Genomic DNA, 19,827 nt, shown 5'->3' with positions numbered 1-19,827 from the left:
TGTGCTCATCATAAGGTTTTGATTATCTTTGTATAAATTTGTAAATTGAGGCTTCCCATCGCTTGGATTAATTGAGAAGTCGAAGAACTGTACTTCTGAAGACTTATCCTAGATTTTATTCATCGCATTTGTCACAACACCAATCCATCCCGCAGCATATATGAGCGTCTAGTGAAATTTCCCAAGTCTTCATCCCTTCCCCTGCTGCCTGTTGGTATTAGCAAAGGGAATACGACTCGGTTCCTATACATATAACATACCAACTATTTGAAATAGCAAACAAGCCCACAGCTTTGCCCGCCATTGTAGTTGCTGGCGTGGGCAAATTTGCCTCCCTCGTTCCTACCAGCGCGAGCGCAAGCCAGACCGCAGTCGTTGTCTGTGTAGGGTTCTTTGCCATCCACGAAGCAGTTGTGCCAAAGTTCAACCTCTGACTTTTTGTAATTGCACTGTACATCTCGGTATAAATCCCAGGCAGCTTCCACGCCGAGGATGCTGCATGCAAAGAGTAGAGTAAGGGAAGTGATTCTCATGATGGATGGTGAATGGTGCACAAAGGATAAGGAATAAAGATGGAGTGATGGAGAGAGTTAAGGGTTAGAACAGGAGGCTTGCTGGACTTTATATAGGTATCTTGAATATGTTAATATTATCTATTTCTATCTGCCACGAACCAACAGGCATTGAAACGATTCGATAAAAGGAGTCATATTCCATAACACTAAGTAGACCAATAAGATAAGGTAGAGGTGGTAAAGAAAGAATAAATTAGTGGGTTTTAGGAAGTGAACTTCGGAGTTGTGTATTAAAGTTTCGTGTAAGAGGGGCAGGTCATTGCAGATAACCGGTTTAGCACCGGGCGGTATGAATAAAACCGCTTGTCAGAGGATACTACTAAATTAGAGTTTTATTAGGGATCCATTCGACTGGGAATTCCTCTTGCTGATCATCTATTTCCTTACGCGTAATTCTTGTTCTGCCCATTCTGTGGCCTTGAAGCATTGTGTGCGGGATGTCAGGCTAGACTGTGGTTGGGCATGATACGTGTAATTTAAGTTCGCCGAGAATGCAGAAAATTTGCTTAACATTACCACGCGACAAGTCAAACAATATGGACCCAGATAACAGTGTGGCCAGTGCAAGAGATAACGCAACCTATTCAAAGAAGCGAACAAGTGTAAAGAAGAATATGTGCTTATTGGCTGTGACTACAAAGGGGCTCAGGCCGAGAGGTCCGGCTGATATACAAGGTAGATACCTCAGGCAACTTCAACAATGAGTGCGCAGCAGAGAGGGGCAAAGCCACGATACATAGTAGTGAGATCTGGCAGCTTATAATCTTGGCAGTCGCTGAAATGAAATCTTTTTAGCTATTGCGTTGCGTAGTTGCCTGGCTTCTATGATGTTGAAGTCTGATTGCGGATGCCAGACAAACACCTCAAATTCCACAATATATAACCCGAGGATTCCGCTTGTCTGTCGTGATGGGTTATTTGGCCGATAGTTTAAGGTCAGCACTTCCTTTAACCTTATGAGGCACTGTTAAGAGGTACCAGGCTTTCACTATTGGTTTGATTACGCATAAGCTCACTGCCAAGCAAAGGCTCAATTACTGTGCCGAGGTTGATTCTCTCCTCAATCGCCGTGATGGTTTCAGCCTGGAAACAACAGCACACATGATGAATAGTCTGAGTCCCTGACCGCTAAATCATTTATGTTAATGGTGATGGTAATATCTTGGCTATTAACCTCCATCTGCTGATCGTTTCCCTTGTTGCGTAAATAAGATGGCCTCGGTATAATCTTGGTGTTTTGGCATTTTCGCAAGATGATCTCAGACTGGATTAGCGTCCACCTTTAAAATATCCCGCCATTCAAACGACACTAACCAAGGGAACTAGTGAGTCTATTCGGTAGAGTTCCGCATCGTGAGATTGCTACCGAAAAGGCTAGGTCGACAAAGCGTTGTCACAATTTCCTAAAACGATGCAGAGTAACGAAGCTCCGAGAAATCATACTCTAGTGCAATAGTTCCTGAGACAGTGCTTTATTAAGTGATTCGTTGAAGAGTCAGATGGTGGTGTTGTGAAGTGCGGGGTCCTGGTCTTATGATGAGTGAAGGTAAGATGTTTGTGTGTATGGAGCTTCCCCTCCTTGTGGAATGGAGCCGAGGTTTGAAGAAGGCTTGAGAGAGGTTAGCGGACAAGATGAAGAAATGCCTAGATGATGAGATTGAATTGAGTATAGAGGTGAAAGAAAATAGTAAAGAAGGAGTAACATGAGAAATTATGATAAATAGACGTGATTGTCCCCTTGAAATGAGTTTCTTCACCTCACAAGCCTCTCAATCATTCCAGCAACCACTAGCAACTCACAAGAACACCTCAATCCAATCATTAACTCATATCAATCATGAAGTTCATCGCTGTCCTCTCATTCTTCGCTGCGGCGTCAGTCGCTCTTCCCACTTCCAACCCTTCTTCTGAGCTTGAAGTTCGTGCTGAGCTCGATGAGCGTCAATCTGGAAGCATCACTCGCGATGATCTCTCCAATGGCGCTTCATCTGCTTGTCCTCCTGTCATCTTCATCTACGCCCGAGGTTCCACTGAGCTTGGAAACTTGGTGAGTTTTGTCTCTGGCACTCCAAGCCATTTTGACTGACTTGATAGGGAACGCTTGGTCCCCGAGTTGCCTCTGTGCTTGAAAGCAACTACGGCAGCAATGGAGTCTGGATCCAAGGAGTGAGTAATTTTCCTTGATAATATCCAGTTTTACCTTCTCACTGTTTACATCCTAGGTTGGTGGAGCATACCGTGCTACCCTTGGCGATAACGCCCTTCCTCGAGGAACCTCTTCGGCAGCCATAAGAGAGATGATTGGGCTGTTCAACCTTGCAAACTCAAAGTGCCCTTCTGCAAAGATCGTTGCTGGAGGTTACAGCCAAGGCGCTGCCCTTGCTGCAGCCAGTATTGAGGATCTCAGCACTGCTGTCCGCAACAAGGTTGTCGGTACCGTCCTGTTCGGATACACCAAGAACCTGCAGAATCTTGGCCGCATTCCAAACTACCCACGAGAGCGAACCCTGGTTTTCTGCAACTTTGGGGACTTGGTGTGCACTGGCTCCCTGATTGTTGCTGCTCCCCATCTGGCTTATCAGTCGGATGCCTCCGGACCTGCACCCCAATTCCTCATTCAGCGCGTTGCTGCTACCTCTATCTAGTTGGGCTATACTTTGGCATAGTAGTGAAAACGCTGTGCTTACCATAGGGTACCTGGGGTCCTGGGCAGTGATGGAACTTTTCGCTCTTTATTATGATTGGTTTACTGTGTTGTTGTTGATGTTGCTCTTCTTTCTTTCTCTCAAGTGTCACTCCCTTAAGAGCTAGTTTATATCGACCCTGGAGGCTGAATAACACTTTGTCTTCCTCTATACATACGCTATACCTCTTCGCCAAGTGACGTTAACAATATTAAACTCTATAGATTATAAGCGAGACAGAAGTTTAAATGCATGTAAATCTATTACATTTCTAAAGTAATATATGCCTATTTATTCTTCTACCTGGCGTTCCCCAACTACTCATAATCGACGCCGTTCTTGAGAGTGCCAATCTGGGTAATCTTGACCTCCATGTGCGTTCCAGGTACAAGGTATTTCGGTGGCTTCAATCCCGCACCAACACCTATACACACACGAGTCAGTTCATGTTAAGATTACAATCACCCATTAGAATGACTCACCTCCCGGAGTACCGGTCATAATAATACTTCCTTTCTGCAGTGTAGTTCCAGAGGATAGATGTGCAATTAAACGAGGAATAGAAAACACAAGGTCGTCAAGCCCTGCATCCTGTCGAATATCATTGTCGACGATTGTCTGCAGATGAAGCGACTCGGGTGATGTTATCACAGAGCTTGAAACCAGGGCGGGGCCTAGGGGGGCAAAGGTATCGAAGCCCTTGGAGAATCCCCATTGCGGTACTCCGCCAGCAAGATTCGGGTCTCTCTGCCATTTCCTAGAGGAAATGTCGTTGCCTGCTGTATATGCGGCAACATAGTTGAGAGCTTCAGCCTCACTGACATTTTTGGCATCCTTCCCAATGATCACAACCTAGATCTGTCAGTAGGCATCTGTAGTAATAAGGCTTAGAGCGCACCAGTTCTCCTTCATAATCTGCTTGGTCATCCTGGGCGACTTTGGGGATCGCCACGTTGACTCCGTGGTCATGTATTGTTGTCGAAGGCTTGAAGAAGATGGAAGGAAAAGGTGGTGTTTTGCGTCCAGCTTCACGAACTGTCGGTCACCGTGTTAATGCGTCTCTTCTGGGTGGTTCTTCTCACCGATGCGAAGGCTTGATGAAAATGGTTACTCACTGTGTGTAGCATAGTTGAGTCCAACGCATCTGAGAATAGGGACGTCGCTAGCAACAAGGGGTCCTAATAAGGTCTTGACTGTGACCACTTCATCTGTAACACGAGTGGCACCAGTTGTGTCGTAAATATCTTCTCCCTCGACGACACGCGCCTTAAGTTTCGTCTCTTCAGTCGTGTTTCCAAGATCAAAGTCGGGAGTTGGGAGGATGGGCTCTCCACGCAGAAGACGCCCGTCAGTTGAGACGAATCGAATCAAACGTTGCCAAGCTACCTTCATTGTGAATTTTGACGTGCTTGATTCCTTGTCACAGTAATCTTTGGACATCTAAACCTCACTGTACCAAGTATATGTCTTGCACCTGTCTTGATATTTCGGCCTCTTGTCCCGTCTGTCCCGATGGTTCCCCGGAAGTGGAGCTAGGATGCTCGAGTGGACACTAGGACAATGACTGAACCAATTGAGGAAGTTGATTTTGCGGCCACTGTAACGAAGGCGTAACCTCGAACCCCGCAAGCATCAGAAGCGATATGGAGACCGAAGACAACACGCCATTCCAATTGGCTATATCGACAAAGCCCAAACCAGAAAGAGAATATAGTTTGGAAGTGCCGCGATCCCCAGTCTCTTCAATCAATAATTCTGGGGAAATGCGGAGACAATTTTTATCAACCTGGGTACAAAAATCGGCCCATCCCAATGTTGCCCCGATCAGGCTCCTCGTTGCATCTCCAATCGTACCACTGCTCTGATGACTATGACGCCCCGAGATGACTCTCCACCAGCTTCGGCCAAAAGCGGAACGTCTCAGCCGCCAAAAGCAAACGCGTCGGAGCCCGCGCCAAAGAGACGCCGAGTCGCGTTGGCTTGTTCGGCATGCAGAATCCGCAAATCACGGGTAGAGTCTGTATCGTACACGTCATTGGATAATCGACTGATAGCCTCAGTGCAATGGAGTACGACCAAGATGTGACACGTGCGACAAGCTTGGATTCGATTGTTCGTATGAACAGCAAGAAACCTCAGCGAATCTTCTAGTCCCAAAAGAGTAAGGCGTCCCTAAATCCACCACTCCGCTACCCTGGACTGTCATAGATGATTTGTCTGACTTGGGGATATCTTCAGTATCTTTGCTGCATTAGAAGCCAAAGTCAAGCTGTTGGAAACAAATATTGAGCAGCATAATGGTAGACTGAACTTGGTTGAGAGTACACTAAAGAGTTCGGGAAGTTTACGGCAAGATGCTGTGCTTCCACCTCATCACCAGTCAGGAAATGTGGTGGTCAACATCGATGAGATACCAGAGAATGGTGCTGGCCAGAGTATGACTGATGGCATGGCTGTCTCTTTCGTAGATGAGCAAGACTGTGGTTTCTTTGGTACGCCAATATGGTTTGTCCCTTTTGTCGGCTTTCTCTAACACACCCATTTTGTCAGGCCCATCATCCAACATCGCACTCATGCGACACATATTGCGAGCTGTCGACACAAAAAGAACACAGCAATGCAATCAGACTTCATTGACGCCAGCATCAGAGTACAGTGCGTATGAAGGTGGACTAGTGAGTAATTTGAACGCGTTTCCGACAACCTCAAGCGAGTGTCAAAAGGCGGGCGCCAATCTCTTACCACCAGACGAGGTCATGCAACGCCTTATTCGTGCCTACTTCGACAACACAGGGCTCTTGTTTCCGTACATACACGAGCAAGAGTTTCTCGACACCTATGAAGGATTCCGAGCAAGTGGCTTCAGAGGTAATGTTCGCCGTACCTGGCTCGGCCTGCTGAACATGATCCTTGCAATGGCAACTTGTACTTCTTGCTGGGAGGACTCGGGAAGTGAGACTACTTTTGAGGAGTCGGATGTTTACTATCGTAGGGCCCAGGAGCTTTGCCATACACAAATGTTTAGGGGAACTACTCTTGAAACAGGTGATAACCTTTAGCTACACCTCGCGCCTTGGGACTGACATTCTTTAGTCCAATACCTCTTACTCACGAGTCAATATCTCCAGGGGACGCACAAGTCGGTTCATACATGGACCATTCACGGCCTCGCCGTCAAAGCTGCCATGTCTATTGGACTCCACTCGAGAGACATTGCGTCAAAGTTTACTCCCCTCCAACAAGAGATAAGGAAACGCACTTGGTTCGGATGCATTTTGCTTGATAGGTTGGTCTTTCCCTATCAGTACTAAAACCAGGCTCTTAGATAGCTTGCAAGATGTAACCCAATGTGATGTTCAAGCTGACAAAACTGCTTAGAAGCCTCAGCCTCACGTTTGGCCGCCCATGTGCGATACCAGAAGAGTACATCCGCTTGGATCTTCCAAAGACATTACCAGTACCGATGTCAACTTCCGATCAAGTTCATAAAATGAGCACTGCATTCTATAATGCCTCTATGTGAGAAGCCATTGTACCACGAAGGGCGATCCACTGATCTGACTTGTCTAGAACTCTCTATAGGATTATGGGGCGAATCATTGGCTCACTTTATGGTAGCAATCTTGGATGTGAAGACCAATCATCGGATACAGCCACAATGACGTCCATGATCCAGTTCGGTCAGGAACTCTCAGATTGGCAGAACAGCTTGCCTCAGCATCTGGGTTTGCGGTCTGTCGATAACATGCCCCAGGATGCCAATGAAGATGTCCATGATCCGTTACGCGAAAAGTTCAGAACCATACTCACACTCAGATACCTCAACGTTCAACTCCTCCTCCATCGCCCAATCTTCATCAGGTCTTTGGGTACTCTGCTTAGAGAGTCCAAAACGCCATATCGCAATGCGGGATCCATCAACAGCATGCATGCCAACTTCGACAGGGTCTTTGTCCAAGTGGCCGAAAATGTTATAGATATTATTTATACCATATTGACACGGCCTGATCATGGGCGCCATTTGATTGGGGCCTGGTGGTTCACCCTCTACTATGGTAAGTAACCAACCCCAAGGATTTGTTATGGTGATCTGACTCATAAAATAGCCTTCAGTGCAGCGTTGGCAATCTTCGGTAGCCTGTTGATATCTTTCGACGCGGAAGCTGGAAACGCTGGCCGCCTCGAAAGTGCTAAACGATATCTCGGCAAGACTTGCGAGGCTCTCTTGAAGCTCAGCGATCACAACACTCTTGTCTTGCGCTGCGTTAAATTTGTCCAACAACTTCTCCGGATTGTTAATGCTTGGGGTCAGTATTCTTTTGTGACTTCTCACTACTCTTCGCATCATTGACACCTTTTTAGATTCGAGCACCACGAAAGAAGTCGACCTCAATAATGAATCGTTGGGATCGTATTTGACGGCGGAAGGAGGCCCCATTAATTTTGACATGGAGTCCGATTTGCTATCGACTATGCCGACGTGGGAGACATCAACGCTTGGTTTTGGGGATGAGCTTGAGCTGGGTCATTTCTTTGCTAGCGATTCTCAGCGGTGGTTTGAACAGACACAATGGTAATGCCGATATGTTCGTGCCAGAAGCCCATGACTTAAAGTAATAAAACGCGTCACGCGTCATAAAATGAGCCTCTTTGACTCCATGACAACGGTGACCGCAATTGACTGCCAGTGATTCCGCTGTCGTGTCTCAGTAGAAGGGATCATGAAAATGGTACCCATAAGTATTAGTAGAAGTATCGGATCGGATACTCGGCAGTTGGCAGGCAATTGATGAAACTCGGTGGTTGACGACAGGCGCGGGAGCCGCTTAGTCAGCGGCATTTGCGTTTCGTTTTCGCCCTGTCGCATTTCCCCACGGGGAACTATCGGTACGCAATCGCTGCAATTTACGGACATTACAGGGTTGGTTTACAACTAATTGAGAGCGTTAATGGAGGCAACGGTTATAGGTTATAAACTTCTGGGAGAGTATCATATTCACAAGATCAATTACCACCAAACTCATTTCACTCATTCTCTTTATCAATCATGTCTAAAGAAATATCCCCTGGAGGCTATCACTGGATCTCCGACACCATCAACAGCCTCGATCCAGAGACCGACTATGAACTTATGTGGCGGCTCATGTCTTGCTACCGTTCAAGTGATTTCATGAATAACATGATATACGCCCTTACGTTTCCTAATTTCATCATCACGACCCACGGCTGCGAAACTGTCTGGCGCTCAGACGGTGGCAAGGTTGTGAAGCGAGGAGCCCAGCGCGTTGAAGATACCGAAAACTACAACATGACATGGTGGCACTATGGGCCCAGCGACAAACGATGTCGAGACGCAGTGGAACATATCAACAACCTTCACGCGTCTCTGGCTCGTCGCTATCCCGGCAACTTCTCGTATAACGAAGATTTTCTGTACGTCACAACTTTCAGTGCTGTACTTATGCACCGTCTTCGTCTTCGGCTGGGACTATCGGGCTTCACAGAGAAAGAGAAGATCGCCGCTCACCACTTTTGGCGGGATATGACGCCGCTCTTCATTAAAGAGGATGGGAAATCTGTTCACGGATATCCTGAAGACTTTGAGGGCTGTATCCAATTCTGCGAAGACTACGAAAACGAGACACGCGAGTTCGATGTCAGAATGCAATACATCGGCTTGGCAATCATGAATCAATTCGCTTTCCGATACTTTCCCCACGGCCTTCGATGGCTAGGAGTATCCATAGTGAAAGCTCTTACACTGCCTACAACTCTCAAGGCAATGCGGATCGAACCCGTTAACCCTGTTTTTCAGTGGTTAATTGTGTTTCTGGTTGGAACAGTAATGAGCTTTGCTGAAACATTCTTACCAGACCCGCGGGAGTCATTTTGGAAGAAGATCGAGACGTTGGATGTAGAGAAGGCGAAGGCGAGGAAAGACGATATCAGGGGAAGTGATCAAGCCTATTGCCAGTATATCAGATCTGAGTGGAGTGGTCCTGGGTGCCCCTTTGCTATGAAAGCTGAATAGTAGAAGGGGAGTAACAGGCAGGCTAATTAACACCATGTTGCTAAGATATAGATAAGGTTGAATGACTGAAAATTAATGGCTTTGATTACTATATGATACTGTCTTATATGACATCTACCATGGGCTCTTGGATACCCAAAAGATAATCTAGTGACTGTGTGAGCTGAAGGTCCTTCTGCCCATCTAAAGACCGAGAGTCTAGGATCTCATGCTCCGTTTTCCGAGGGGCTGCATTCAGCCTCTCCACATCGTTGCGGAGGCACAAAGGAAAGTCTTCAGCTTCAGGTAGCTTCCTGCGACTAACGCACATGTCTACAGTCCACACAAGACCCAAATATGTCTCTGGATATCTCACAAGGATATCGACCCAGTCTTTCATAGCCTCTTGACCCGACTGCAATGAAAGCTTATTGAACGACTTGGCCAGCTTGGCGACGTGCTCTGCTGCTTCCTTGACCCACTGGGAGCCATAGTATTGAGTTGAGAAAGTGTCCGCTGCGTCTACCACGACTTGGAGGTGTTTGTGCATAGGATCAAGACCGAAAAGCGGCCATCCTTTGAGATGGCTTGGGACTACCTCGTCTTCATAGGTTAAGCCTGTATTAATATGGTGCAATGCAAGGGGAATTGCAAGGCAGCCCATTCTTTGACACAATCTCGTCAGTATGTACGCAGAAAGACAACCGGAGAGGAGCTCAGCGGACTTACACTGTGATGGGAAGATACTTTGTCAAGTGAGACCCTGTCAATGAGCCTATGCATTTAGACACACCCAGAACAGAGTCTTCAATATCTCCACGAATCTCGTTACTTCTGTCGCCATCTTCATAATTAACACGATTAAAGTCGGAACTCCCAGTTCCTGAAATCTGTGTAAAGACTCTGCGGTTACAAAGAGCAATACAAGAAGTGCTAGATGTTATCAGACCATACTCCATAGCGACAGGGGGTTCCAGAACATACTGGTAGTAGATATACATTAGATTTGTATGTACTGCGACGGAGTTGACAGAGTCACTCTCCTCGGCCGCCTTGAGTTGATGGAACGGAGGAAACTCAGCCTTGGCTGTATCGTACCACTCGCCAAGAAGATCACAGGACTTTCTGATATTCTCTTCTTCCTGCACCGAGAAGTCTGGACTTGACTCCAGCCGTGTCTCGAAAGGATACGCAACTGGAATAAGCTCTGTCAGTAACATTAATAGGCCCAGGTACTTGGAGAACAGAGATATAAGTTGGCGCTTGGTCGCAGGCGAGAAAACGTTTGATCGATGTATCTCGCTCTGTAAATCGGCGAAACCCAGCGGCACACAGTTCTCCATGTCAAGCATATCAGGCGTGATCTGAAGACGGAAGCGACAGGTGAGAGACGATAGTCTGTCACAGATAATGCAGCACCACCAAAGTCTTCGAAGCGTTCTTGACCGTGGTTCATTTGCCGTTGTTCCAACGTCACATATTCCTGCGTGACGGTGGGCGTTGACGAGCTTGGCATGATGGATTGCCAGGCTTAGCCATGTTCTGTATGGCACAGGTGAAGTTGTCGCAGGTGATTCAGGCACCCAATTCATAAGCATTAATGCAGCCTGAGCAAGTGGCAGATGGGCTGTCTCAGCTTCCATGTCAAATAGAAGCTATGAAATGTCAGCTTGGGCCGTAATATCAAAGTTCGGTGTTGGGTGACCTGCCTTTGCTTTTCGATATAGATCAGCCCTTGCGGAACATATGTCGTGGTATCCAAGTTGGCACAGGACAGGGAGAGGGACAAACTGGCGTGATAATTAGAAAGTAACTCGATAAAGACTAGCAAAGGAACCTTGAAAGGAACATACTGTACTACTAGCGAACAGCATGGCGCGAAGGACGAGAAGCGACAACGTGGTTCTTGGCGAGTCGTTTGTGGCTAGAGAGCACATTTCCCAGAACTCTCCCTCGTCAACCAGAGGTTTGAATACATGGGCGTATGTAAAGTAGGCTCTCATAAAAACATCCAAGATCAGAGGATTCGGTACATGCAAACACCCCTGGGCTTCTAGATAACTGACATCTTGGTAAGGAATTGCATGAAGGTTCCCAACTGTCAGAAACTGGAAGTAGGAGTACAGAACGACCCCATCCTTTGTGCTACCTGTGTCACTCGGTGATCCTGTACCTTGTTGAAAAATATTTCCTTTCTTGTTATTAGAGATTGGATCTGGCATACCAATTCACAGAGCTACTCACCAATAGGATTCAAGCGCGGCTGCTTATCAGTGGGCATGGAGGAACCCCAGCTATCGTAAGCCGCAGGCTCGGGTATGGAGGCAAAGTCCAGAGAGTCCATGTGCCAATTTTGCCATGGTTCACCAGCGCCCACTGTTTGTAACGGGAAGCTTGGGCTGGTGAGCTGCGGTAGCGATATCTGACTATCCAGACTGAGCTGTTCAGTCACGGTTGGTGCGATTTCGCTGTTTCGGATGTTGGCCGCATTACTTGTATTTCGTAGTGCTCGTCTTGCAGAAGCCTTCTGACTCCTACCAAAGACTTGTCAACCAATATAAGCAGAGGAGCGAAGAAGCTTACAACCTACCAACCAGCTGGGGCTTGAGATAATTGACATTCCTTATCGTCCAAAGAGCAATTCGTGCATGGCTGGCCATGGACTGACACGTCGCATCGGACCTTTCTTGACCGACAGATCAGACAGGCCTGCAACGAGCGCCTGTGGAGGGCTTTGGACCGGGTTGCGGGTTTTGAGGCTGGAGACATTATCGACGATACTGTTTGATTAAAGAACGAAAGCAAGTTTATGGAACCAATGATGCTGGGAACTGTTATGTTGGAAATTTGAGAAGGATGCCGAGAGGGACTGACGACGCTACGGCAGGATTGCGGGGAAGGCCACTCAGAACCAGGTTAGTTACTTTCAGACACTCGGACAGAAGAGAAGTTCCGTAATCTCCGACAAATTATGGGGTCCCACGATCCGAAACTCAAAATGTTTATTAATAAAGTATGTCCTCGTCGGCTCGGATACGGATTTTCACTGCGGCAGTCTCGGTGCTATGTGTTGTCTTCAACGCAATGTAGGTAAAAGAGTGCTTTATTTAAACATCTATCCGTTTCGTACTATATATATTTCCTTGGCTAGACTTGATACCACTAGAAGATGCTCTTTAAAAACTCGAGCTGAACATCAACAACTTCCTGAAACCTCTTGCCATAGTACAGACCAAAATGCCCAGTTCCCTTGATAACTTTGAGGGTCTTGGGATGCAATGCTTTCTCAAAGGCCTCCAGCTGCAAATGCGTATAAGTGCACACGTCGTCATCCGCCACAATCATGAGCAGTGGTGTTGGCGAGATATGATGGATAACTCCTGTTGGCTCATGCATGATCGTGTTGACCATACTCTGAAGAGTCGCCGTCTTGTCGTAGCTATAGCCTCGTCGGGCCATTTCCTCTGCGAACTCGACGGCTCCAGCATCTTTCAGAATAGCCTTGGTGGTACCATCTTGCACCTCCTCGACAGAGTTGGGATAGATCGGGATCTGAATCTCTGGCTTGGGAGTGCGGTGAGAAACCAGAACAGACTTTGGCGCTCCGGTGATACAAGCCATGGAACCGCCGGATACGAATGGGACTTGTGATATAATGCCTGCCAGGCTTTTGTTCATGGAAGCTGCGCAAATGGCGTTGCCTCCGGACAAGCTGGATCCCCAGTACACGATCTTGGTTGGGTCGACATCTGGAAGTGCTGCAGCGAAGTTGAATGCGTCGAGATAATCTCGTGACTGCTTCGCGGGATCGGCTTCACACCGAGGAAGGCCTTCACTTTCGCCCCAGCATCGATTATCGTAAACCAACGCTCCATAGCCAGCGTCGTTGAACTTGGCAGCAAGTTCGGGCAGGAAATGCTCTCGGTGGCCAGAGAACTGTGACTTCGTGTTAGGGTCTTTATCGCATCGACGTATGGATTAAATCACCCCATGAGTCATGATAATGCAAGGTCTCTTAGGCCCAACACTGTAAAAGGTTCCTTTCAAGTTCAGGCCATCATAGGTGGTGATATCAACGCCTCGAATCGTGGCCATTGTGAAAGGTTGGTGAGGTTTACTTCAGAGCTTTGCTGGTGTAGGTTGGGTTTTATGGAGGTTGACCTTATATAGTATTTTCCCAGACCATTGGCCTAACATTATAGTTCCAGATAAGTCTGAATGACCGTAATACATATCCACCTTTGTCACTTCCCGAGAGCCTCGGCTGCTAGTTACTAAAGATACTGATCGTGTGCCAATAGTACCCTCTTTCGTCTCCTCGGCAGGCCCGAGGCCCCATGCTAACAGGGCGAGGAAAGGAGCGTGGTGTAAGTAGCAGGTCTTAGGTCTGTTTACTCAAAATAGCACTCTCACATTAACTGCGTAAACTCAACTATAGATGGAAGAATTTAATTTTTCATCATAGCAGAGGATAACAGTATGAAGACGTAAGTGATGTCCAGGTCTAGGCGACGTAATCCTTAAATACTATACTGCCAATGTGAACTTGTAGCTATACACCCTCGTTATGCTAGAGCTCTTAAATCACATTCTTAGCATTATACATAGGGGCCTGCGAAGTGTTAAACATAACTATCATTTAGAATCTATGCTATAGGTTAAGTATTATGGTATGCTGTTAAATTGTGACCTTGATATTCTATTTACAGTTGACATCTGTAGCTAAGAGCTTGCAATTATATGCGAAACTTGGTAAAATGCGGAAATGGTGCCTATTTATAGTTTTCATCTGATCCTATACATGTCTTCATTCTACCAAGGCCAAGGTATGCCACATCCGAACGTGAGATTAGTCAGCGGGACTTACTACCCAAACCTAGAAATTCTAATCCGCCCATTCGTCACAGGGTAGATGTCCTCCCCACCGCACCGCCTTCCGGACCATCAAGCCATGCTACTCACAGACAGCAAATAGGGTTCGCTCCAAAACTAATGGGGGCCTTATTAATACATACAGATACAGGTCCCGAAAATGCCCTCCCCGCATCTCGCTGATAAGCCATCCTAATGCAGGGTTCCTTAGCCTCGATTAACCCCGGTGCGGGGGATTTCAGGGTAGCAACATACAAAAGGCAGCTTACCAGGCAAACCCACTGGGTCACTGCTTTCCCCTAACCTTACCACTCTCTCTTCTGCCGGGCCGTAACCCGATCTCGACACCAGCTAACGCACATTCCTACCGCAATCTCGCCTCGTCAATCACATTATCTTGTTATTGTACTATCTATGATTGCGACTTATTATTGAATGGTCAATTCATCACGGATCGCCCTACTTCTTTTCTGCATCTTGTGATGACCTCAATGCCGTACCGCCAACGCTTGATGCATACTACATGACCCAACATGGTGTTGGCAGAATCGCCGGATGCGGAGCCACGAGGTGATGCCAGCCCCGTTGCTGCTTCGCGCGTCTTCAACTGTACGCAGTGCAAATCCAAGTTCAATCGCCAGGCGCATCTAAAACGCCATCAGAAAAGCCGTGAGTCTCACCTTTTGGCAGCAGAGAGACCTGTATCATTAAACAATGCCCTGCAGACCGGGCAGACAAGCCATTCTCCTGCTTATACTGCAAGTTATCTTCGTCCCGCAAGGATGTCATCACTCGCCATACGAGGAACTTCCACCCCGATAAGATGCGAACACCGAGTAACGGCAATAGCCGAAGTCGCAGCAGCTTGTCACCGCGCCGTGCCGCCTCGATACAAGCACAGAGCGATTTAGATGGCACCGCTAGCGATAAAGAGCCAAGACGGATGAGTACCCTAGGAACAAGCCTGTCGCAGGACTCCGACGTCACCAGCGCGGTATACGAGAGTTTCGGGGACTCCATTTCTCGAGAGAACAGGCTTTTGGGGCTCGATGCTCCAACCGTGACTTCAACAGACATGTTGGACATCTGGGGAGATTTCCAGTTTGCTGATCCCGCTATGTCGCAGTTAATCGGGCCAGACGTCTTGCTGCTTCCAGATATGGCCCCGCATGACCACCAAGGGATCAGATTACCGCCTTTGCAGGCTCCCCCCTCTCCCATCAGCAGTACCTCGATCGCAAGTTGTCCACCCGAAAGTAGAGGCGCCTTCTACATTGAGGACGAGCAGTATCAGAGAGCCAAGCAAAACTACGATGCTGTCACCACATCGGAGCGGTTTTCAAGTTACCGGTTTCCATCCAAATTCGCCGTCAGTCGATTTGTTCGAGGCTTCTTTGAGTATATGGCCCCGCACATGCCCATCGTGCATCTTCCGACTTTTAATATCATTTCTACCCCAGGTAAATCGCCGACATGATACTCTATGTTGTTTTTGTACCCATCAGCTAAAGGCTTCTTGAAGCGCCTCTTTTGATCGAGATAATGGCATGCGGTGCTCTGTATGCCAAGGAGCCGACTGCAGCGCAGAGTCTACACGTGGCGGCCTTGCTGTTAATGAGAAGGGTACGATTGGGCATCTCATCATGCACATTTAAAAGGCATTTATAGCTAACACACTCTCACAGCACGGAGAATCGGCTCTCTTCCATAACAAGGACACCAAAGGTCAACTATGGCAGTTGCAAACTAGTCTCTTGATGTATTATCTTGATGCCTTTAGTGGAAACTCACTTGCAGAGGGGCGTTCAATACAAACTCTCAGTCAGGTTATGACCGTCGGTTTTCCAGAAGTTTAAACTTCATGATCAAGGCTGATTTGCTTAAAGCTTGCCCACGAGGCTATCCGAGAGCTGGAGGTTCCCGAGACACCAACGTACAAGGAATGGGTACACCATGAGACGCTAAACAGGTGAAGTATCTGCTCAGTGCTTGAACGCTCTGCGAGTTCTAACCGTAGCTCAGGTGTCTGTCGGCGATTGTCATTCTCAGCGCTGCCTTGTTCTTAGACAGTCCGGAACGTTGTTCCTTACTTACAATTCAGCACACCAGATTCCCGCTACCGTCATCTGCATCATTATGGTCAAAGGACGAAGGTTGCTGGAAACGCCCCAATGAAACCTTTTACAGCACCGATACCGTCAAGCTAGTTCTCGATGGATACGAGTTACCTCCGCAGAACTCCGACTTTGGTTTTGCAACTATTGTTTCGGCTGTAGTATGTCACATATGCGCCTTTGAATCGCTTTTCGGGGCCCAGCACCCTGACCTATTCAACACCTTCATCGAGAAAATGGATGGGCCGGTTCAAGCTCTCAAGAACGCCTGGAAAGAACAATCATCGACTCAGTTCCTCATAGAGTCCTCGGTGTCTCATATGGCGCATACCACACGGTCTATGATACTCTCGACAAGCTTTCATCTGTACGGAAGCCAGCAATTGAGGACTATGAAAGAGTCCCTCCAAAGCCCGGCTCTTTTCGATCGGGCAAGTCTAGAAACATCTTCAGACATCTGTCTCACAGCTAGACTGGAGAAGGCTCTAATAATGGCAGCTGAAATGTTAAGATCAGACTGTCAGACAGGTTTGGGATACATTAAATCAGTTGGTCTTCACAAATTCGCGCCTCTCGCCTTCATCGCACCCTACGAAGGGAGTACGTTCCTCCCATCTCTAGGCGCTCAGGACTGTATTCTAACATGCTGCTTAGCTTTACTTCTCTGCTGGTACTTGCAGAGCAAGAAATCCGGCCGGAGCCTACACCCTGTTGTTGATAAATTAATTAGCGACGCCATTTCAGAAGCCGACGGCTGGGTTGATTTGCACCATGAGTCGCTTGAGGTCTTTCCTCTAGAATTATACGCTAAGTTGTTCGATTCATCGCTTTGGCACTGTATGACCCTTACCCATTCACCTTCATCTAAACTGCATAGCTCCTGACAGCCTATAGGCCTCTATGATGTCTGTCAAAGACTTACGCGGCTGAAACAGCAGCTTATTGTTGCGTCCTCGAATGCAGCGGACTTTGAATGTATTGTGGCTTCGGGATTGGGGTAAATGGAGCAAAACTCGTAGAGCGGCTTCTTATTTATCCGGCTCGTCATGGCTTTTTCTGCTGGCTGACGTTGGCTTCTGACTTGACCTGGTATTTGTGCAGACTTGTGATTAACTAATGGTCGTTCTTGGTATTGCACGGATGGTTCAAAGCTCTTGTTATCTAGATGGAGCTTAAATGGATTGTTAAACGTTGGGACTACGGGGTTGGTCAACTTCACAAATATAATATCAGGGATCGCCATTATTCGGCTGTGGTAAGTAATGAGGAAGCTTGAACTTTGTTCACTCAAGCACTTCGGAAACCTGAGGAGATCGACAGGGCAATACCTGAGGAACTGTGGTCTTTCCCCGAACGGTCTTCTCATGTACAATCACTCGCCGACCTCGCGATCCTCCTCCCAATGGGCAAGGCTTCTAATGACCTTCCACCTCCAAGTGGTATTCCTGATCCTCTTGCCATATATGAAAATCGGAGCTCCAAGGAGAATGATGCCACCGATGATTCCGGCCATGGCACCAAATGCTGATTTATATCCAGACTTGTTGATCCACGGGTTCGTATAGAAAGAAAGAAGAAACCCAAAAGCAGCTGTATAGGATATCAGTAGTGTTTCTTGAGTTTGCTATAAATGCTGAATGACTCACATTTGTATGCGTACTGCGTAACTGCTATCTCGCCTGCAATTGGCCTATAAGCGTCGATAGTGTATACCAGACTGATGTTTGTGGCTTGGACGACAGAGAATGTCACTAAAAGGTTGTTGATTAGAGTCATCACTTTGTTGAAGGAGCAGAAACGTACAAAGCCCGATGCCAACAGTAGGCACAATCCAATGGTACGCATCAGCAACGCTTATGCCGTAGAGAATAAGAGCCAGAGGTCCAGTGATCAATGAGATAGCAATGGCAGGTAAACGCATCTCCGGACTTCGAATACCGTTGTTCCGCTTCGTAAAGTAGTCAGCAGTCCGGTCACTGACATAGCCACCACAGAAGTTGCCAGCTAAGGCACCGATAGGGCTAGCAATGAAGCAGAGTCCTGACTGCCACGGCTTGAAGTTATAGAGAGTGCTGAAAGCCGAGGCATAGTTGGATGTAATAGCGACAAGAAAGCCAATAGCAGCTGCCATGATTAGGGTTGCCCACAAGACGGGAGGGAGTATAATGAGGATGATTGGGCGGACAAAGAGCTTCGAGAAAGACTCCTGCGTACGTATACCACTATAGAGGGAAAGGCTCTTCCAGTAGACGTGCAGTCTAGATTTGTCCGAGGGCAGCGATTGGGAGCCCAGTTCTGACGCATTAGCCGCTGTCTCTGTCTCTGTGTATACTCTGGTTAGACTCAGGAGACCCATTGGTAGATAGAACAGAAGCGAATACCTATCATCTTTTCCCTATTGTACTCAGTTTCTGGGAATGTAAGAATAATGAGAAGCGTGCAAGCGCCAACTAGCGCACCGGAAACCCAATATATATATCGCCAGTGCAAATTGATCGTAATGAGGCCCGAAATTACGATACCGCAACCCACACCTGCCGAAAGGGCTGCTGAATAGATTCTGTACATCCCGTCAGCCAAATATGCAAAGGTCAAAGCCGAATGAAAGCACTTACGCCATAATGGTGCCTCGCTCATGGAGAAAGAATATGTCTGAGATGGTTAATGGAGCAAGGCACTCGGCAGCGCCAGAAGAGAACCCCAAGAGAATACGTGCGGCTAGCGTACTATCATAAGTTGACGCCCCGCCTGCCCAGAAGGTGGTCGCCGTAAACAAAACGAACGAGATAACATAGATGGGACGGCGACCAAACTTGACTACTAGAGGCATCCATATCAAATTACCCATGCCCTGCAGGAGGGTAGTGGCAGTGATAAAGTACGATATCTTGGATATGCTGTCAGGCAGGTCGGGACCGGCTCCGAAATAGTCGGTTGCCATATCGATCATGGCGACAGTGGGCCCTGCTGCGACGAAGTTGGTTAAGAAGATAGCCAACGAGACGACGCCGGCGATGTAGTAACGATATGCTTTTGGCCTGGGGGCCGAGTTAGCTATCGGTGGCGGATCTTTAAGGAATCTGTTCTCACCAGTTCAGGGGATCATTGGGACTGTTAGATGGAGTAGGAACCAGAATGATATTGTTCCCTTCATCACGAAGTCGAACATTGCCCAGTGTCTCCTTGTGAACAAATGAAGCGGCGTCGTTGTTTTTCTCCATCATTGGAGATACTGACATTCTTACAAGAAGGACTTGAGAAGGAAGAGAAATCAGAGATAGGGAGAATTGGCTCGGTTGAAGGAGTTACATCTTTTAGACGCCAGCTGCTCGGGATAAAATACCATGGCGGTATGTCTTCGTAGCGGCCGTAGGTATTTAAGATTGCGGGGGAATTGTAGTTGCAAGGTTACATTGCCAGGGGCTATTTGAGATAAGGTTCAGGCTAAGGGTGGCATTTAATCGTAGCGGGTGGCTCCAAATATGGGTGCCATCCTGCTAGTGTATTCAAGTGGCTACTCATCTCGGACTGACCCCATGGTCCATGCTCAGTACCTTGCAGCGCGCCTCAGT

At 47.5% G+C, this 19,827-nt stretch overlaps 8 protein-coding genes across 12 annotated transcripts; 4 read left to right on the top strand and 4 right to left on the bottom strand.

Annotated features, from left to right (window-relative positions):
• Window positions 1–2,412: 2,412 nt before the first annotated feature.
• Window positions 2,413–3,220, top strand: FOIG_14898 (cutinase; the record flags this gene model as incomplete). The annotated part of the gene is made up of 3 exons (XM_031216194.1): window positions 2,413–2,622; window positions 2,670–2,741; window positions 2,798–3,220. 3 exons carry the CDS (start codon window positions 2,413–2,415, stop codon window positions 3,218–3,220), a joined length of 705 nt encoding a protein of 234 aa, XP_031054110.1.
• A 356-nt stretch (window positions 3,221–3,576) lies between these two features.
• FOIG_14897 (uncharacterized protein) lies at window positions 3,577–4,738 on the bottom strand (the record flags this gene model as incomplete). The annotated part of the gene is made up of 4 exons (XM_031216193.1): window positions 4,375–4,738; window positions 4,158–4,294; window positions 3,742–4,111; window positions 3,577–3,683 (listed from the first exon to the last, which is right to left on the bottom strand). The coding sequence occupies exons 1-4, from the start codon at window positions 4,697–4,699 to the stop codon at window positions 3,577–3,579; spliced, it is 939 nt and encodes a 312-aa protein (XP_031054109.1). The 5' UTR covers window positions 4,700–4,738.
• A 285-nt stretch (window positions 4,739–5,023) lies between these two features.
• On the top strand, window positions 5,024–7,990 carry FOIG_14896 (uncharacterized protein; the record flags this gene model as incomplete). Of its 4 annotated transcripts, none has more annotated exons than XM_031216189.1 (9): window positions 5,024–5,270; window positions 5,320–5,420; window positions 5,498–5,751; window positions 5,810–6,304; window positions 6,353–6,545; window positions 6,638–6,778; window positions 6,830–7,314; window positions 7,366–7,566; window positions 7,622–7,990. In XM_031216189.1, 9 exons carry the CDS (start codon window positions 5,124–5,126, stop codon window positions 7,834–7,836), a joined length of 2,232 nt encoding a protein of 743 aa, XP_031054105.1. The 4 variants fall into 4 exon arrangements, with proteins under 4 accessions (XP_031054105.1, XP_031054107.1, XP_031054108.1 ...); XM_031216190.1 differs by having other exon boundaries at window positions 5,124–5,270; window positions 6,641–6,778; window positions 7,622–7,836; XM_031216191.1 differs by having other exon boundaries at window positions 7,366–7,990.
• A 316-nt stretch (window positions 7,991–8,306) lies between these two features.
• On the top strand, window positions 8,307–9,290 carry FOIG_14895 (uncharacterized protein; the record flags this gene model as incomplete). Its single annotated transcript, XM_031216188.1, has 1 exon — window positions 8,307–9,290. The coding sequence occupies one exon, from the start codon at window positions 8,307–8,309 to the stop codon at window positions 9,288–9,290; it is 984 nt and encodes a 327-aa protein (XP_031054104.1).
• A 79-nt stretch (window positions 9,291–9,369) lies between these two features.
• FOIG_14894 (uncharacterized protein) lies at window positions 9,370–11,972 on the bottom strand (the record flags this gene model as incomplete). Of its 2 annotated transcripts, none has more annotated exons than XM_031216186.1 (6): window positions 9,370–9,934; window positions 9,999–10,924; window positions 10,979–11,059; window positions 11,123–11,460; window positions 11,514–11,803; window positions 11,860–11,972. In XM_031216186.1, the coding sequence occupies 5 exons, from the start codon at window positions 11,611–11,613 to the stop codon at window positions 9,394–9,396; spliced, it is 1,986 nt and encodes a 661-aa protein (XP_031054102.1). In that variant the 3' UTR covers window positions 9,370–9,393. The 2 variants fall into 2 exon arrangements, with proteins under 2 accessions (XP_031054102.1, XP_031054103.1); XM_031216187.1 differs by lacking the exon at window positions 11,860–11,972 and having other exon boundaries at window positions 9,999–10,202; window positions 10,254–10,924; window positions 11,514–11,613.
• A 459-nt stretch (window positions 11,973–12,431) lies between these two features.
• Window positions 12,432–13,364, bottom strand: FOIG_14893 (uncharacterized protein; the record flags this gene model as incomplete). The annotated part of the gene is made up of 2 exons (XM_031216185.1): window positions 12,432–13,205; window positions 13,257–13,364. The coding sequence occupies 2 exons, from the start codon at window positions 13,362–13,364 to the stop codon at window positions 12,432–12,434; spliced, it is 882 nt and encodes a 293-aa protein (XP_031054101.1).
• A 1,075-nt stretch (window positions 13,365–14,439) lies between these two features.
• Window positions 14,440–17,724, top strand: FOIG_14892 (uncharacterized protein). Its single transcript, XM_031216184.1, has 8 exons — window positions 14,440–14,810; window positions 14,867–15,601; window positions 15,664–15,764; window positions 15,827–15,976; window positions 16,028–16,110; window positions 16,164–16,855; window positions 16,910–17,092; window positions 17,150–17,724. Exons 1-8 carry the CDS (start codon window positions 14,675–14,677, stop codon window positions 17,254–17,256), a joined length of 2,187 nt encoding a protein of 728 aa, XP_031054100.1. The 5' UTR covers window positions 14,440–14,674; the 3' UTR covers window positions 17,257–17,724.
• On the bottom strand, window positions 17,628–19,494 carry FOIG_14891 (uncharacterized protein; the record flags this gene model as incomplete). Its single annotated transcript, XM_031216183.1, has 6 exons — window positions 17,628–17,845; window positions 17,902–18,006; window positions 18,059–18,586; window positions 18,637–18,815; window positions 18,871–19,293; window positions 19,346–19,494. The coding sequence occupies 6 exons, from the start codon at window positions 19,492–19,494 to the stop codon at window positions 17,628–17,630; spliced, it is 1,602 nt and encodes a 533-aa protein (XP_031054099.1).
• Between the last annotated feature and the right edge of the window lie 333 nt (window positions 19,495–19,827).

The sequence above is a fragment of the Fusarium odoratissimum genome (genome assembly GCF_000260195.1).
Source record: "Fusarium odoratissimum NRRL 54006 unplaced genomic scaffold supercont1.45, whole genome shotgun sequence".
NCBI classification, from domain to species: domain Eukaryota; kingdom Fungi; phylum Ascomycota; class Sordariomycetes; order Hypocreales; family Nectriaceae; genus Fusarium; species Fusarium odoratissimum.
This window is presented reverse-complemented; position numbering and strand designations above follow the sequence as displayed.